The sequence below is a fragment of the Bos javanicus genome, chromosome 5 (assembly GCF_032452875.1).
Source record: "Bos javanicus breed banteng chromosome 5, ARS-OSU_banteng_1.0, whole genome shotgun sequence".
Lineage (NCBI taxonomy): Eukaryota > Metazoa > Chordata > Mammalia > Artiodactyla > Bovidae > Bos > Bos javanicus.
This window is the reverse complement of record NC_083872.1, coordinates 75089716-75108383: the sequence shown is the minus strand read 5'-3', so window position 1 is coordinate 75108383 and position 18668 is coordinate 75089716. Positions and strand designations below refer to the sequence as shown.

Here is an 18668-nt window from a genome sequence, read left to right as displayed (position 1 = left end):
TTTTTTTTAAATCAGACAAAAGAGTTTACATTTTTTTGTGATATTTTAATACAGTTTTTAAGAGCTAACTTGTACCATATAGCTGTACATGCTTCTCAGCAGTTCAGTTCAATTCAGTCGCTCAGTCGTGTCCGACTCTTTGCGACCCCATGAACTGCAGCATGCCAGGACTCCCTGTCCATCACCAGCTCCCGGAGCCTACCCAAACTCATGTCCTTTGAGTCAGTGATGCCATCCAACCATCTCATCCTCTGTCGTCCCCTTCTCCTCCTGAGCTTTAGTTTTTCCTGATGTTTCTAATTGGCTTCATTTTCACCCCTTTCACTGTTTATCTTCAGCATTTCCTCCATTTCTTTCCAACTGTGCCTCATGTGATACCGTGTCCCCTGTCCCCACAGACTCTGGACTTCTTATCCCATTCTGGACTGGTTTCTCTCTAGGTCTGCTGCATGCCCAGCTGGGATCCTTGGATTCCCTTCCCACGGGGTTGATGTTCCTGACTCCTGGATCCCACATCTATCTCTCTCATGGGTATCCTTTACCTTCCTCCATAATTAAACAAACATGTCATCATTTTTTTTTTCCTGCATCTCATTTTCAAGTAACTTTCTAAAAGTATGGTGAAGGGTGAAGGCTGCTGTGAATATGGGATGGGACATGGGGTGGTGGGCTTGTCCCCTGCTGTCCCCTCGGCCTCCCTCTCATCTTACTCCCTCTGGGGCTCTGCCCAGCAGACCGTTCTTCTCTCCTGTGAACACGCTCCCTGTTTCTCTCCCTCTACTGCACTCCTCTTATTCATCTATCACTTCACCGTCCAGTGAGTCTTCAGACATTTGTTGAAGATTCTGGTCTCCTGTTGCTCCCATGCTTGTTTTTATTAGCAGCAGAGGGAGGAGAGGAAGGCTATGGGTTCTTCAGCTCATGAGTGGGGTGGAACCAGTGTACCAAGGGCAAGCCTTCTGAACTTAGGTAAGTCAGCTAACATCTATGTGTCAGCTTCCTTATTTGTAAATGAGGATACAATGGTACACATCTCAAAAGCTAATGGAAGGACATATGAGGTACCATTGGTAAAGTTTCAGAGCTGATACCAATGCAGAGCAATGATCACAAACACCAGTTGCTCTTATCAGTGAAAGTGAAAGTTGTTCAGTCATGTCCGACTCTTCGTGATCCCTTGAATTACACAGCCCATGGAATTCTCCAGGCCAGAATACTGGAGTGGGTAGCCGTTCCCTTCTCCAGGGGATCTTCCCAACTCAGGGATAGAACCCACGTCTCCTGAATGGCAGGTGGATTCTTTACCAACTGAGCCACAAGGGAAGCCCAAGTGAAGCTGTTTCCACTTGATTCTGAACTGGGGACCTTTTGCGTGTTAGGTGAACATGATAACCACTACACTACAGAAACCAGGCACTCTTATCAGTAGATGGTATTATACCTATGTATACCTTTACCATCATTTCAGTCAAGTCTCAGGAGGAGTAGTTGACAGAAGCTCTTTTGCTTTCTTAAAAATAGTAGCTAAACATCAACACTTGCTTTCCTTCCTCATCTCCCATGGCAAGCTTATCACATTCAGAACCAAAACAAATGATTTAATTATAAAGATCTGATTTTTTTAAAGAAAGACCACTGAGAATGGGTATATCTGAAAGGATGGACACCCTCATATATTATAAGTGTGAACATAAATTGCTACAGTTTCTTTGCATGGCATGGTGGCTCTAGGTATGGAAATTTTTTAGGTGTTGATGCCATCTGATCTTAATTCTACTTCTAGATATAGCTTAAGGATACAGTCTCAGATGTAGGTGAAGTTTTACACAAGGAGAATGTTCTTTGCACTATTATTTACATAAAGGATTAGAAACTACATCAAGTCCAATATTCAGGAGGGGAAAGCAAGGAGGACAGAACAGCTGCAGGGGTCTCAGCCACTCAGAGCAGGGATACAGGAATTGGGGCAGGGCTGGTGGGACTCCAGGCCCTTGTGGGGAAAAAGGCTCTTGCAGAAGCAAGGAAGACCTGGGCTATGGGAGCTGTATCACCAGGAACTTTATCAAGGAGAGACTTGATAGGGAGCAAAACATCATTTTGGAAGGAAGAGTCATTTACCAATTAACATATATCCACAAATAAATCTTTCTGTATATACAGGGAGTAGAGCATAGTCATCACACACATGTGATTTGGATCAGAAAGAGTCAGGGTCTAGTCCAGACCCTGGCACCAGTGTGACAATTTGGACTCAGCTAAGTTTGAGTGAGTTTCAGGAGCCTGCATGTTAAGGACACTGGATCAATGATATCATTAATATTAGTTATTACCAATTCAAAAACACAGGTGTCCCAACCTCACCTCATTTCCAGAGTATTCACCTCCTATTTGTTCTTCTAGTCTCTGGCTTTATTGTTCCTATAACTTCGCAGATAGCTGTCTCCTGTCTGATTACCTTCTCCTTGTGCCCCAACAGGAGAGCAGGACTCTGACTTGGCCTGGAAGGAGCTGTAGGAGGTGAATGACTTTTCTTAACTAACAACCAGCAGAGCCCAGGAGACAGAGAACCGCACTGGGCTAAGTTCCTGGAGGCACTGGTGGCCGTCCCAGGGGAACCCACCAGAGAACTTGTCCCTCGCTGCTCCCTGCAGCCTCTGCCCCTCACAGTGGAGCTCACAGTCTGTTTTCTCTTCCCAAGGGTGAGGTCACACCTCCTTCCAGCCTGATGCAGACAAGGAGCTGAAGGGAGATCTCTGAGAGCCCCTGCTGCCACCATGAGCTCAGAAAACTTCGGACACTGCTCAGGTAGTCAGCTCTCTCTTCTCTGGAAGGTTCCTACTTGTGACCCAGAATTGAAGGTGGTATTTCCAGGCTGAGTTAAACTACAGAGGAATCAAGAACCATGAAGAGGATGGATAGGCATCCTTGAGTTTCCAAGAGAGACCAGGAGATTCCCCTCACCCTGGGGTCTGCCCACAGCCTCCTTCCCAGCCCTCTCCTCAGGGAGCCATGACCAAGGTGTTGACTTCCTGCCTCTCCCCCGACCAAGCAAGTGACTCAGGACGGAGGCCAGGAGAGCACACGCGGAGCATGGACCGCAGATGGCAGTCCCCAAGGCCAGGCAGGCCTGGGAGAGGAGGTCCTCCAGCATCATTGGACTTCTCCTGCTCTCTCCCTTGGCCCAAACCTCCTCCCGCTCCCAGACCTTAGGGCATCACCACAGAAGCTATTTCCTCCAGCTCTTCCCAGCCACCAGCCCAGCCTCTCTGCAAGGGTCAGTGGACCCTGCACTGAACCCCAGTCTGGCCTTTGCCACCTCCCACCTGCAGGGGAGGGCTGATGAGGATCACATCTGGCTCCACCCCTCCTCCACCTGGTGGATCCCCTCCACTGCCCATCCTAGAGTCTGTGGTCAGAAGCAGGAATCCTCTCACATGGTAGTTTTATTCAATGGCATGTGGTCCTAAAGTCTTTTTTAAAATTAGGTAACATGAGTTTGTAATGTTTTCTAAGTTTCGTGTGTACAGCACTATATTTCTACTTCTATATATGCTACTGCATGCTCACCACCAAAAATGAGTCGCAAAGAATCCCCATTGTGTGCTATAGAGTAGAATGAACAAATCACAGGAATTTTAAATGGAAGGAGACTTCAAAGTCATGTCCAAGAACTGTCTAACTGTTGACCTTGGATTCAACCTCAGAGCTTTCAGCTCTGTGGCCTTGGGCTGTCCATTGTCCTGTCTGAGTTTCACTTGCCTCTTCTGTGAGATAAGGATAATGCCTCTTTGTGTGGATTTACCAAGAAAGACATTTGATATCAAGTCCCAGCCCACACACATATATATAGCCTGGCCACCAATATCTTATCTACAATTCCATAACCTCCAGATCTCTGAAATCACTCAGGGATTTTGATAACTCATTGAGGAGTAGTCTTACCCTGTAGTGATTTGAGGTTATTTGTAGTCATTACATTCTTTATCCTATTTAACGTGAGTATTTGTTTCACTGCCCAAACATGAAAGCATTCATTTATAGGGCACTGCCCGTCTATTCTGGAAGGGGTAACTAACAAATCACACTTGCTGTTTCTTCTCTTTGTGTGTGTGTGTGTTCAGTTGCTCAGTCATGTCCAACTCTTTGCAACCCCATGGACTGCAGCCTGCCAGCCTCCTCTATGCATGGGATTCTCCAAACAAGAATATTGGAGTGGCTTGCCATGCCCTCCTTCAGGGATCTTCCTGACTCAGGGATCAAAGCCGCCTCTCTTACAAATGGGGGCAGGTTCTTTACCACTAGAACTCCCAGGGAATCCCACCTATGACCTCAATTTACCTCGGAATCCCACGTAGGATCTCATTTCACCTAATCTACTTACAAGCCCTATCTTCAGAAAGGTCACCAGGGGTTAACTCTTCAACAGAAATTGGGGGGGGAAGGGGACTGTCCATCCATAACCCTAGGTGACCTCACCAAGAGCACCCCAGGTGACTGCTGCTCAGTAAGATGAATTTTAACTATTTTATACTCAATAACATTTATGTCCCACCACTAATTCTTCTAATCTTATTCCCTCTTCTTTCATCTACATATTGAGATCCTTTTGAGGAGGTCGTTGAATGTTTCTGGGACACACTGAGCAGAGAGGAACTGCTACTCCTGCTGAATGAATTCCTGGAGAGAATTAAGGCTGAGGCCAGTTTGTCCAGGTAACCGGCACAGGTGCACCAGGAAGGTCACCCACGTCCCCCAGCACCAGGCCAGCTTCCTCCTGGAGTATCGCCTCCTCCAGGCAGGACTCTACTGTTGGGGCCAGGGGTGTTCCTTCTCAAGATCCCATCAGGAATGTTTCCTCCATGTCATTTGCTGACAGTGAATGATCGTGGGTTGAGAAGAGATGAAACCTGCAAGGAAGGCGCAGGTTATGTGACCTTGGACAAGTTACTGAACTACTCTCTGCTTTAGTTTCTCCATATTTTCATTTTTACTGTGAGGACACTGAGGTCATGCATGTAAAGTGATTCCCATAATGACTGACACAGAGTAAGTACTCAGTCAATAGTAACATTTTAAAAGCTTGTTGGGAAGAGACAGGGGTCAAGGGTCTTCTTTCTGGTGAGGAGAACCAAGCAGAATTTCCTTTGGGACAAGTGGGAAAATCCTGACACCACCATTTGTGTCCTGGGTTTCTGCCTACAGTCTTTCTGTTCCTGATGTTAGGAACTGTACGAACCCTGCAGGATCCTGCTGGCCCATAAGGGAGAGAGGCTAGAGAGGAACTGGAGGAGCTGATGGGATCCTGGATCTAGCTGTGCCCAAATCCTGGGACCGTGGGCTTAAGACTTTGAATCTCAGATCTGTCCTGTGTCCAATGGGAATAGCAATTCAGTCTGATGGATTATGGTGATGGCCTCAGAGTTAACTGCAGGGTCAGAGGTGGGGAACCAAGTGCAATCATCTCGTCCAAAGGACCGGGGAGGCCTGCACCAGGGTCAGACCCAGGGGTCAGGGTGGAGCAGTGGGTCCAGGTTGGAGGACTAGTAGGCAGGCTTGGGCAGCAGGACCAGGACTAGAGTGAAGACAGCGGGCCCTAAGGACACAGAACTGAAGGGACTGTGACCCTAGCAGAGGTCCCCTGAATGGGAGAGGGGACATTTCTTCCCTCCCTGGTGGGATCCCCTCATGCTGGACTAGAGGGCCCTGGGTGACTGTGTCTGCACACCCTGCCTGGGACCTGGCTTCTCACTCCACTGGGGACCCTCTTCTAATCTACATGGAGTTCCCCTCACAGTGGGATGGCCATGTGGCTTAGGGAGCCCTCCAGGGTCACAATGAGTGGATGTGATTGTGTGACATTTGAGGGATTCTGAGGAGCCTCACGCATCCCCACCCAAGAGGAAAATGCTTCCTCTACCAACTGTGTAAGTGCCGGTCTCCTCAGGCTCAGCTGTTCAGATGACTGTTTCCTCAAGTCCCTTGAATCTTTAGAGGTTCCACAGGTTGCACACGGCCTTCGGGTGCAGGCAATGAAGCTGTCTCCAGGTAAATTGTGAGTTAGGTTGGTGACCCCTGAGTGATTGAGGGTGCTGGGTGATGGGTCAGGAGTCAGTGAGGTGAGCTGGAGAGTCCAAGGGAAACCAGGGCTCATAGTACATCTCCCTCTTCCCTGTCAACTGGGGCAGTGGGTGGACCCAGTGACCTTCTGCTGAGAAGGTCAAGGGCTCAATGCTTAGAAGACAGCAGATGGCAGACCAAATGATTATAAGGTGCCTTCTAGCTCTGACTTTTTGGGTTTAAATTATTCTAGGTCATAGAGACAGCCAATCTGCAAAGTGCAAAGGCACAGTGCCCAGGACTGCCCTTACTTTGACTTCAGTGGCAAATTTAGGGGATCCCCAAAATGACTCTCAGGTTCAAGAATTCCCTATAGAATGCATAGGACTCACTGAAAGCTTCATGATCCCAGCTACAGTTTACTACAGGGAAGGATAAAAGTTCCCACCAGCCACAGGGCGAAGTCTGGGCAGGTTTCACATACGAAGCTTCCATTGTCCTCAGGACACATTACTGACATGGATTCGGTGTGTGATAAGATGCATGGAGTACTGCTCATCAGGGACACTCACCTTGCTTAAAAGCCAAATTACCCTGACCTGTCATCTCCAGCCCCTCCTGGAAGTCAGACTCATGCCCCAGTGTCCAGCTCTGCCAAATGGCAGAACTGATACCATGAGACCCAGAGACCTTTGGTCACTCATCACCTTGTCAGACTGACCAGTGACCAAAGGCCCAGGCATGCAAGGATACTCCTATCAGTCAGAATTCTATGGGCTTAGGGACCACTTCCCAGTAGCCAAGGGCAGGGAGACTTCTCACTATACACTGAAGCCCTTGAATGAAGGTTTTCTCCTCCAGTCCTACATGTCTTTGTTTATCTGTGGAGTTCCCACTCCAAAAACTCTTTCAAAGTGGTGGTGTTGACCCACCTGTGAGACATCTTTACCACATACCTTTTCTTTGGCTGAGCCATATGGCCTGTGGGATCCTCATTCCCCAACCAGGGATTGAGTCAAGGCCAGCAATGGGAGTGCAGAGTTGAAACCTCTGGACCACCTGGGAATTCTCTCAAATACCTCTCTTAAGTTGCCAGTATCCAAAGGTGACCTCGTTTACCTATTCCAAGTTTAGCTATTTCAAGATGGAGCATCTATAAAGTATGAAACATGTTTAAGGTTGAAAGAGAAAAGTTTACATTTATAAAATTCTTTTCTAATGATTTATAGTAACATCTGTATTTATGCAGAATAGATATTATGGAGCCTATTTTACAGACAAGCAAACTGCCTTTCTAATCCCTTGACCTTCATCGTTACAGGGAAGACACGGATGAACTACACAATTATCTGAACGAATTGAAAAGAGTCTTAGTTGAGGAGGACCAAGAAAAACTCCCCAAAGAGCAGCTGGACAGGAGGAGGTTTCTGAATAAGTTTCCTCGGGTGAAACGGCAGCTGGAGGAGTTCATAGGCAAATTCCATGAGCTCGCAGACAAGGTTGAGAAGGTCCATAAGGGATGTACCATCTCCAACGTGATAGCCCACAGCACTGGTGCTGTGTCTGGTGTTCTGACCATCGTTGGCCTGGCCCTGGCACCCGTGACAATGGGGGCCAGTGTGGCGCTCTTGGCCACTGGGATAGGACTGGGAGCAGCAGCCGGTGTGACCAGTGTGTCCACCAGTATCATCGAACGTGTGAAGAGGTCATCAGCAGAAACCGAAGCCAGTCGCATGATGTCTAGTGTTGTCAAGAAATGGAAAGTTCTCCTAGAGGTACTCAAGAGCAACCCCCACATTGTTGACACAAAAAAGGAAGAAGCTGTACAATGCATTGAAATGCACATCCATGCCATGGAGACAGGCAATGCCAACCCTGGCTCTGAAGCCATTGCAAGCATCTACATGAGCCCTGGGAGAATCTCAGGCCCAGCCATCCAGCATATAGAGACAGGTTTCAAAGCCACAGCTTTAACAATTACCAAAGGAGCCCGGATCGTGGGTTTGGCTGCTGCAGGGGTCTTCCTTCTGGTGGATGTGGGCTTCCTGGTGAAGGAGTCAATTCACCTGCATGATGGTGCAAAGACAGAAGCAGCCGAAAGCCTGAGGCGACGGGCATGGGAGCTGGAAAGGAAGCTGGAGGAGCTCACCCAGATCTATGAGAGTCTGCAGGAGGACCTGATTTAACCACCCCCAGAGCAGTGTGGGGTCCAGGGACATGTGAGGGGCTAAAGTGCAGAGGTACCTTGTTCTAGGGAAAGAGAGGGAGACCACATTAATGAAGCTGGGTGTTAGGAATTTGGCATTTCTGTGGTTGAGCACATCAGGGAAGGGATGGATGTAGGTGATAGATGAGGAGAGAGAAGGAAAGGGCCTGGAGCCTGGATTAAGGGAGGAGGGGGGACCAGAGAATGAGAGGCGGGGAGAAACCACTTTTTTTCATACTAAGAATGTTTTATTTTGTATTGGAGTATAGCCGATTAACAATGCTGTAATAGTTTCAGGTGAACAGCAAAGGGACTCAGCCATTCATATTCACGTACCCATTCTCCCCCAAACTCCCCTCCCATCAGAAACCACTTACTTTGGACTAAAGATGACACTGGAGGCCGAATAAAGGGAGAGGCAGGCGAACTAGCAATGAGAGGCCAGGTGTACGAACGGGTTGAAAATGGGAGAACATCAGTTGGGATTGTTGGGATCCAGAAGTAGCAGGGGCTCCTCTATCGCCCTCCACAGGCTGTGATGTCCCAGCAGGAAGAGTCTTCCCCTGGTGGTGGTCTCTAGACCTCTCCTCCAACATCAACTCACCTTTGGCCCTAGCTGATATGTCTTACTTCAGATCATTCAGTTCAGTCCCTCAGTCATGTCCGACTCTGCGACCCCATGGATTGTAGCACGCCAGGCCTCCCTGTCCAGCACCAACTCCCGGAGTTCACTCAGACTCATGTCCATTGAGTCAGTGATGCCATCCAGCCATCTCATCCTCTGTCATCCCCTTCTCCTCCTGCCCCCAATCCCTCCCAGCATCAGAGTCTTTTCCAATGAGTCAACTCTCCGCATGAGGTGGCCAAAGTACTTGAGTTTCAGCTTTAGCATCATTCCTTCCAAGAAATCCTAGGGCTGATCTCCTTCAGAGTGGAGTGGTTGGATCTCCTTGCAGTCCAAGGGACTCTCAAGAGTCTTCTCCAACACTACAGTTCAAAAGCCTCAATTCTTCGGCGCTCAGCTTTATTCACAGTCCAACTCTCACATTCATATATGACCACTGGAAAAACCATAGCCTTGACTAGACGGACCTTTGTTGGCAAAGTAATGGCTCTGCTTTTCAATATGCTATCTAGCTTGGTCATAACTTTTCTTCCAAGGACTAAGCGTCTTTTAATTTCATGGCTGCAGTCACCATCTGCAGTGATTTTGGAGCCCAAAAATATAAAGTCTAACACCATTTCCACTGTTTCCCCATCTATTTCCCATGAAGTAATGGGACCAGATGCCATGATCTTCGTTTTCTGAATGTTGAGCTTTAAGCCAACTTTTTCACTCTCCACTTTCACTTTCATCAAGAGGCCTTTCAGTTCCTCTTCACTTTCTGCCATAAGGGTGGTGTCATCTGCATATCTGAGGTTAGTGATATGTCTCCCGGCAATCTTTTTTTTTTTTTTTTTAATAATTGTTATATCTTCTTCTTGGATTGATCCTTTGATCATTATGTAGTGACCTTCTTTGTCTCTTTTCACAGCCTTTGTTTTAAAGTCTAATTTATCTGATACGAGTATTGTGACTCCTGCTTTCTTTTGGTCCCAATTTGCATGGAAAATCTTTTTCCAGCCCTTCACTTTCAGTCTGTATGTGTCCCCTGTTTTGAGGTGGGTCTCTTGTAGACAACATATGTAGGGGTCTTGTTTTTGTATCCATTCAGCCAGTCTTTGTCTTTTGGTTGGGGCATTCAACCCATTTACGTTTAAGGTAATTACTAATAAGTATGATCCCGTTGCCATTTACTTTATTGTTTTGGGTTCGAGTTTATACACCATTTTTGTGTTTCCTGTCTAGAGAATATCCTTTAGTATTTGTTGGAGAGCTGGTTTGGTGGTGCAGAATTCTCTCAGCTTTTGCTTGTCTGAAAAGCTTTTGATTTCTCCTTCATACTTGAATGAGATCCTTGCTGGGTACAATAATCTGGGCTGTAGGTTATTTTCTTTCATCATTTTAAGTATGTCTTGCCATTCCCTCCTGGCTTGAAGAGTTTCTATTGAAAGATCAGCTGTTATCCTTACGGGAATTCCCTTGTGTGTTATTTGTTGTTTTTCCCTTGCTGCTTTTAATATTTGTTCTTTGTGTTTGATCTTTGTTAATTTGATTAATATGTGTCTTGGGGTGTTTCTCCTTGGGTTTATCCTGTTTGGGACTCTCTGGGTTTCTTGGACTTGGGTGATTATTTCCTTCCCCATTTTAGGGAAGTTTTCAACTATTATCTCCTCAAGTATTTTCTCATGGTCTTTCTTTTTGTCTTCTTCTTCTGGAACCCCTATGATTCGAATGTTGTAGCGTTTAATATTGTCCTGGAGGTCTCTGAGATTGTCCTCATTTCTTTTAATTCGTTTTTCTTTTATCCTCTCTGATTCATTTATTTCTACCATTCTATCTTCTAATTCACTAATCCTATCTTCTGCCTCTGTTATTCTACTATTTGTTGCCTCCAGAGTGTTTTTAATTTCATTTATTGCATTATTCATTATATATTGACTGCAAACCTTCCCCCTCCGGTGACAGGCAGCCAGAGCCGGAAGGGGGCAATCGCAGCCCCAGAGAGACATTATCTATAAAACTGGCTTCTTTGCTAACTAAAACTTATTGGGGGTCTGGACGGTCAACATCTTCCTGAGAAGGTGCGCCGGTTTTACACCCAGATAACCAAGTGGCGGGGAGGCGATAAGTTGCAGCATTGGCGCTCGCCAAACACCTCATCACCTGAGCTGCTCGGACCTGGGAAGAGCACAAAACGCAGCCCCAACTGAGTCTGCGCCTCTGAGGACTACCTGAGTGCCTGAACCTGAGCGGCTTGGACCTGGGAGGTGCATGCAACCCAGGGCCAGCCTCGGATTGTTCCCGGCGGAACAACCCAGAGCCTGAGCAGTGTGGGCAGGGAGGCTACACGCGCCGTGAGCGGGGGCAGACCCAGTGTGGCTGAGGCACTGCGAGCGCACGCCAGTGACATTTGTTTGCAGCATCCCTCCCTCCCTCCCCATAGCGTGACTGAACAAAGAGAAGAAATACAGCTCCACCCACCAGAACACCGACACAAGCTTCCCTAACCAGGAAACCTTGACAAGCCACCTCTACATACCCACACACAGCGAGGAAATGCCACAATAAAGAGAATTCCACAAACTGCCAGAATACAGAAAGGACTCCCAAACTCAGCAATTTAAACAAGATGAAGAGACAGAGGAATAGCCAGCAGATAAAGGAACAGGATAAATGCCCACCAAACCAAACAAAAGAGGAAGAGATAGGGAATCTACCTGATAAAGAATTCCAAATAATGATAGTGAAATTGATCCAAAATCTTGAAATTAAAATGGAATCACAGATAAATAGCCTGGAGACAAGGATTGAGAAGATGCAAGAAAGGTTTAACAAGGACCTAGAAGAAATAAAAAAGAGTCTCCCGGCTATCTTGATTCCAGCTTGTGCCTCTTCCAGCCCAGCGTTCCTCGTGATGTACTCTGCATAGAAGTTAAATAAGCAGGGTGACAATATACAGCCTTGACATACTCCTTTTCCTGTTTGGAACCAGTGTTTTGTTCCATGTCCAGTTCTAACTTTGCTTCCTGACCTGCATATAGGTTTCTCAAGAGGCAGGTCAGGTGGTCTGGTATTCCCATCTCTTTCAGAATTTTCCACAGTTTCTTGTGGTCCACACACTTAAAGGCTTTGGCATAGTCAATAAGGCAGAAATAGATATTTTTCTGGAACTCTCTTGCTTTTTCCATGATCCAGCGGATGGTGGCAATTTGATCTCTGGTTCCTTTGCCTTTTCTAAAACCAGCTTGAACTCTGGAAGTTCATGGTTCACGTATTGTTGAAGCCTGGATTGCAGAATTTTGAGCATTACTTTACTAGCATGTGAGATGAGTGCAACTGTGCAGGTAGTTTGAGCATTCTTTGGCATTGCCTTTCTTTGATATTGGAATGAAAACTGACCTTTTCCAGTCCTATGGCCACTGCTGAGTTTTCCAAATGTGCTGGCATATTGAGTGCAGCACTTTCACTGCATCATCTTTCAGGATTTCAAAGAGCTCAACTGGAATTCCATCACCTCCACTAGCTTTGTTCATAGTGATGCTTTCTGAGGCCCACTTGACTTCACATTCCAGGATGTCTGGCTCTAGGTGAGTGATCACACCATCGTGATTATCTTGGTCATGAAGATCTTTTTTGTATAGATCTTCTGTGTATTCCTGCCACCTCTTCTTAATATCTATTGCTTCTGTTAGGTCCATGCCATTTCTGTCCTTTATTGAACCCATCTTCGCATGAAATGTTCCCTTGGTATCTCTAATTTTCTTGAAGAGATCTCTAGTCATTCCCATTCTGTTGTTTTCCTCTATTTCTTTGCATTGATTGCTGAGGAAGGCTTTCTTATCTCTTCTTGCTATTCTTTGGAACTCTGCATTCAGATGCTTATATCTTTCCTTTTCTCCTTTGCTTTTCACTTCTCTTCTTTTCACAGCTCTTTGTAAGGCCTCCTCAGACAGACATTTTGTTTTTTTGCATTTCTTTTCCATGGGGATGGTCTTTATCCCTGTCTCCTGTACAATGTCATGAACCTCTGACCATAGTTCATCAGGCACTCTATCAGATCTACTCCCTTAAATCCATTTCTCACTTCCACTGTATAATTATAAGGGATTTGACTTAGGTCATATTTGAATGGTTTGGTGGTTTTCCCTACTTTCTTCAATTTCAGTCTGAATTTGGCAATAAGAAGTTCATGATCTGAGCCACAGTCAGCCCCTGGTCTTGTTTTTGTTGACTGTATAGAGCTTCTCCATCTTTGGCTGCAAAGAATATAATCAATCTGATTTCGGTGTTGACCATCTGGTGATGTCCATGTGTAGAATCTTCTCTTGTGTTGTTGGAAGAGGGTGTTTGTTATGACCAGTGCATTTTCTTGGCAGAACTCTATTAGTCTTTGTCCTGCTTCCTTCCGTATTCCAAGGCCAAATTTGCCTGTTACTCCAGGTGTTTCTTGACTTCCTACTTTTGGATTCCAGTCCCCTATGATGAGAAGGACATCTTTTTTGGGTGTTAGTTCTAAAAGGTCTTGTAGGTCTTCATAGAACCGTTCAACTTCAGCTTCTTCAGTGTTACTGGTTGGGGCATAGACTAGGCTTACTGTGATATTGAATGGTTTACCTTGGAAACGAACAGAGATATCATTCTGTCATTTTTGAGATTGCATCCAAGTACTGCATTTCAGACTCTTTTGTTGACCATGATGGCTACTCCATTTCTTCTAAGGGACTGCTGCCTGCAGCTGTAGATATAATGGTCATCTGTGTCTTACTTAGGCAGTGACTTCTTTTGTTTGTTTGTTTTATTGAAGGATAATTGATTTACAATATTCTGTTAGTTTCAGATATACAGCAAAGTGATTCATTTATACAGGTATCGATTTATTTATCTGGGCTTCCCAGGTGGTAAAGAAGATGTCTGCTAAGCAAGAGACACAGGTTTGATTCCTGGGTAGGGAAGATTTCCTGGAGGAGGAAATGATACCCCACTCCAATATTCTTGTCTGGGAAATCCCATAGACAGTGGAGCCTGGCGTGTTACAGTCCAAGGTGTTGCAGAGTCAGACATGACAGAGCATCTGAGTATGTATATGTCTATATTCTTTTTTGTTCATTTCCATTATAGTTTATTACAAAATATTGAATACTGTTCCTATGCTACTACAGTAGGCAGACCCTTGTTTATCTGGAGTGTATCTGTTAATCCCATCTCCTAATTCACCTATCCCCACAAAACTTGGTTTAAAAGTTCATTATCTATGTCTATGAGTCTGTTTCTATTCTGTAGGTAAGTTCATTTGTATTATGTTCTGCATTCTACATATAAGTTAATAACATATTTGTCTTTGTCTGACTTACTTCACTCAGTATAGTAATCTCTACATCCATATATATTGATAAAAATACTATTATTTCATTCTTCTTTATGGCTGAGTAGGATTCCATGGTATGTATACATGTACCGCATTTGCTTTATTCATTAATCTGTCAACAGACATTTAGGTTAATATTGTGTCTTGGCCGTTATGAATAGTACTGCTATGAACATCAGGGTATGTGTATCTTTTCAAATTACAGCTTTAATTTTTTTGTAGATATATGCCCAGAAGTGGGATTGGTAAATCATAAGGTAGCTCTATTTTTAGTTGTTTAAGAAAACTCCACATGGTCTTCCATAGTGGCTGCACCAATTTACATTCCCACCAACAGTGTAGGAGGGTTCCCTTTTCTCCACAGCCTCAGAGCATTGTAGATGTAGGTGATGGCCCCTGTGATCGCTGTAGGGGAGATAACTTATTGTAGTTTGATTGCATTTCTCTAATAATTAGTGATGTTGAGTATGTTTTCACGTACCTGCTGGCCATCTGTACGTCTTCATGAAGAATTGTCTGTGTACATCTTCAGGCAGTGGCTTCTTGATGACGATGGTGGTGATGATGTTGGTGGCAGCAGTGGTGTGACAACACAGTAGATGGAACATCTGACACGTTGCCAGGAGCTCTTTGGGTCCAGAGTGCACTGAGAGACCAGTGACATTTCCATGAAAATCCAAATGTGGAGGAGGAACAGAGGTTGATTAAAAGAAAGAAAGAAAGAAGGATGAAACAAGGAGGCAGAAACAGGTCAAGGAACTTTTCGGTGTGTCAGGAGATGAAACAGCCTGGGGCCAATAGACACGACTCTCTGACCCTCGGTTTCTTCTTCAGCTGGGGGTGAGGCTGGATGAGATATTTCAGGTGGTTCTGGTTCTCTCCACCTCATGTTCTCTAGACTCTGGTTCAATAAATATGAGCTGATTCACTGAGGCTTCCTTGCATTGACTGAGGGGCTCAGCTGGGCTCCAGATGCCTGACCTCCTTCCCCATGAGCCTGTCTCACAGGATCTCAAGGGAGCACGTCCTCCATGGCTCCTCCTGCCTGCCTGCTGGGCTCCCATCCAATCATTTCCCTAAGATCCTAGAACCCTGCAGTCTTCGTGGGTTGTATGGGGGACATGGGCTGAGCACTGGGATGCTCCTCCTCCAGCCCCAGGGACCAGAATGGACACCCAAGGGTGATTGAGAGCGGAGGGCTTGTGTGCAGGTGTGAGAGAGGGTCAGCCGTAAACAGAGGGGAGAGAAAGACAGCAGACACTCACCCAGGCTGCCTTCACGTTTCATCAGGACTCCTGCAGGAGCTTCCAGAACTGCCTTCATGTGTTTACCTTGGGGCACTGCCCTGCCCCACTGATCTATTCCCCGCTTGGGCTAGAATGACCCATAAGAGTATTGACCTTAACACAACTGCTTTCACCTCCTCCACAGCTACCCATGACTCTGAGCACAGATGCTGAAGCCTAATTGCAGACCAAAGCAGTGTGCAGTAGCTGGGTTCCCCTGAGGGTAGAGCTGGAGGCCAGGCTCACTCGATCTCCAGGAGCAGGACTGAGGGGCTGGAGGATGGGAGCAGGCATGGAGGGAAAGTCCATCCAAGGCCATGTTCTGACTTGGTCACCCATCTGGGATTGCACCTGCCTGGACCTTCTGAGGAGCCTTCATGGGGTGCCTCAGGCTCCTCCTCTCCTAGAAGGAGAGGGGAGAATCTGGGTGTGGCTCTCGCCCCCACGGGCCTGCTCCACAGGGCACCGACTCTCTGTGTTTCCATGTGCGGAGCGTGTGAGCACCTAACTGGCTCCCACGCCTGGAGCCCAAGGCAGGAAGCCAGAGACCCGGGACCTGGAGATGATCCCAGGACGTCTCCTAAGTCCCTCCCCACCTGCTGCAAGGCTCTCTGCACACTTTTGTCCAAACCTCCCTCGGAAGACTTTCCTCAGTGCCTCAGGCTCCCTCTCATCCAGTGTTTCCCCGAGGCTTCAGTCAGCCCTTCCATTCCTTCCTGAAGATGTCAGCAGTCATTGCCAGCATCTGTCTGATCCCCCAATCATGAGTTTCATTCCTTCTTTAATTCTTTGTAAGTTCCTCGGGAATGCAAATGCTGCACAGACTTCTCCTGGGCAGGGTTCCAGGCACTGGATACAGAACCATTCAGTGTCCACCCCCACATCCCCCTGAACCCTTAATACTGGACCCCATTCAGCTCAATGTGCAGATGATACAATTCCACAATGACCCCTGTGTCACGTGAGATCCCAGTGGTTCTGAGCAACAGAAACTGAGTTTGGCTAAGTGAGCACAGAAGACCATGCACTGGAGGGATGCAGGCCAGGTCAGAGAATGGAAAGAAGCCCCCAAACCCTCAGAGAGCACGTGTTTGTCACCCCAGCGGAGAACAGGAGGAAGCTGGGCCCAAGGTCCAGGAATGTGGCCACAGCCCCCACCTGGGAAGGGCCATCCTGGGTGGGGCCTCCGGGTGCCTGGAGCCTCTTCCCTGGATCCATGTTGAGCTGATTGGTCAGGAGGATGCAGGGTGTCCTGTTTCAGGAGGAAGTGAAGCAAGCATGTGGTGTTTCTGTAACACAGCTCATCCTGGGCCCGGGGTGGTGGACCCACTTCCTTGGAGCCCAGACCACAGGGCTATCTGTCGCCACTTGCTATGCTTCCCAATGTGGGAAGAGATGGGCACAGGTCTGTCCCGCCACCCAGGACCTGAGTCCCTTCTGGCAGGGGCTGTTTTGAAGGCTTCTAGCTCCTTGCTTGGCCCTGAGTTTGCTGGTTTTAAGCTGCAGCTCCTAGTTCTCACAAATGCCTTGAAGTTCACAGAGCTGCCTTCATATGAAGCGGCACACAACCTCCAGCTGCCTTGTTCCCAGGGCTTGACCGAAGAGAACAGTGTTGTCTTGAGTCTGCAGAGGTCCGTACTTAAAACATACCGGTTTTCTCAGGAAGTTGTGCTGCTGACACAGAATATCTAACAACTGGTTACACTCAGATGCCTGTGGAGCTGGTTTGGACCCAGCCTCTGCGACAAGGACAGTTGGTGAGGAGCACCTTGTACTGTCCCAGTGAGGCTCTCAAGCCACCTGTGGTGTTGCCCGTCACCCTGCACATGGTCCCACACTGCTCAGCCACCCCTGCTTAGCCCCTGTGCTTCTGAAGGATGTTGAAGCCAGTCTTGACTTTAAAGTACCTTTTTCAAAAGAAACCTTTTGGGACTTCCCTGGTGGTCCAGTGGTAAAGAAGCTGCCTGCCAATGCAGGGGACACAGGTTTGATCCCTGGTCCGGGAAGATTCAACATGCTGGGAACAACTAAGCCCGTGCCCCACAACTACTGAGCCCACTCCATAGAGCCCGTGCTCTGCAAAAAGAGAAGCCACTGCAATGAGAAGCCCATGTACTCAACCATGAGTAGCACACTTGTTGCAACTAGAGAAAGCAGCCCCTGTCCCAACAGCAGTGAGGACCCAGGGCAGTCAAATAAACAAACAAGGACACTGTTTCCCTAGTTACCTAAGGTAATGCCTCCTGAGCCCCACTATCTACTGCCACCTTGGTTAGAAATGCACGTGGGCACAGACTCCAGCAGGTAAGGTCCCTACAGGGCCGAGGTTCTGTCCTGTCCCGTGCTAACCCCCACCTGCCCCCTCCTGCATCCCCTCAGCCCCACTCTCCCTGAACCAGGAGGAGGTTGCCCACAGAGCAGCAGGGCCAACCCAGCTCCAGGCCCCTTCCCTGGCCTTGGCCTTGCTCCAGGGCTCTGTGGTGGCCGGGGTGCCCCATGGTCAGCAGCCAGCTCTCCTCCTCTGGATCAAAGCCCTGGAGCTTGAGAGCAACCTGTACCGCATGGCCAGAGCAAGGTCTTCTTTCAGGCCAGCGTTCTGGCCCACCTGAAGCAGGAGCAAGACCTGAAGATCACGGATGTCATCATCGGCTTCCAGGCCTGCTGCTGGGGCTACCTGGCCAGGAGGTGAGTTCCGGGACACCCACCTCACCCAGCCTGATCCTCGCTCGGGGTCCCTAACTATCCTGTGGTGGAGGGCACTTAGGAAGTGGGGCCTGGGCACCCTCATGCTGGCAGTTTTCCCCCAGGGAGGCCCACATGGCTTTCCCTGCCCCTGAATTTCTGCCTGAGGTTTAAAGTAAGCAGGCGGAAGGGATGACTGTGCTTGGATTTTCCCTCCAGGAAAGCTCCTGCCTCCCACTGTTCCGTCCTGTATCCCTTCTGTAGGTGTGCCACCCAGAGCTGGCTGTCCACTGAGAACCCCAAGCTCTGGAAAGGAGGCGTCCTTGAGTCCCAGCAGCTCCAGCAAGCTCAGAAGCAGACTTGTGCAGGTCAGTGGGCAGGGCAGCTGCCTGTTTGCCCCTTGACTCCTCTGTGTCTGGGCTCTGGGGGGTCTGTTCTGGCCTGAGCTCTGAGCACTGGGGACAGAAT

General features: G+C 47.7%; 2 protein-coding genes and 1 long non-coding RNA gene across 4 annotated transcripts in view; 2 read left to right on the top strand and 1 right to left on the bottom strand.

The window, feature by feature from the left end:
• Positions 1–18668, top strand: part of LOC133247900 (apolipoprotein L3-like) — an 84901-nt gene that overhangs the window by 4530 nt on the left and 61703 nt on the right. The window contains exons 3-4 of one of the 2 annotated variants that reach the window (XM_061417328.1): positions 2477–2517; positions 2699–2805. In XM_061417328.1, coding sequence (XP_061273312.1) covers positions 2775–2805 — 31 coding nt within the window. In that variant the 5' untranslated portion in view covers positions 2477–2517; positions 2699–2774. The remainder of the gene's footprint in view (positions 1–2476; positions 2518–2698; positions 2806–18668) is intronic. The other variant, XM_061417327.1, reaches the window with a different exon arrangement.
• LOC133247907 (apolipoprotein L3-like) lies at positions 4628–8700 on the top strand. Its single transcript, XM_061417350.1, has 2 exons — positions 4628–4712; positions 7379–8700. The coding sequence occupies exon 2, from the start codon at positions 7665–7667 to the stop codon at positions 8241–8243; it is 579 nt and encodes a 192-aa protein (XP_061273334.1). The 5' UTR covers positions 4628–4712; positions 7379–7664; the 3' UTR covers positions 8244–8700.
• On the bottom strand, positions 4678–8123 carry LOC133247909 (uncharacterized). Its single transcript, XR_009736560.1, has 3 exons — positions 8039–8123; positions 7014–7210; positions 4678–4907 (listed from the first exon to the last, which is right to left on the bottom strand). It is a non-coding gene; the product is annotated as an uncharacterized LOC133247909 (long non-coding RNA).

Coding starts and splice junctions, on each gene's coding strand:
- LOC133247907 (XM_061417350.1), top strand. CDS start 7,665: ATGGGGGCCAGTGTGGCGCTCTTGGCCACTGGGATAGGACTGGGAGCA.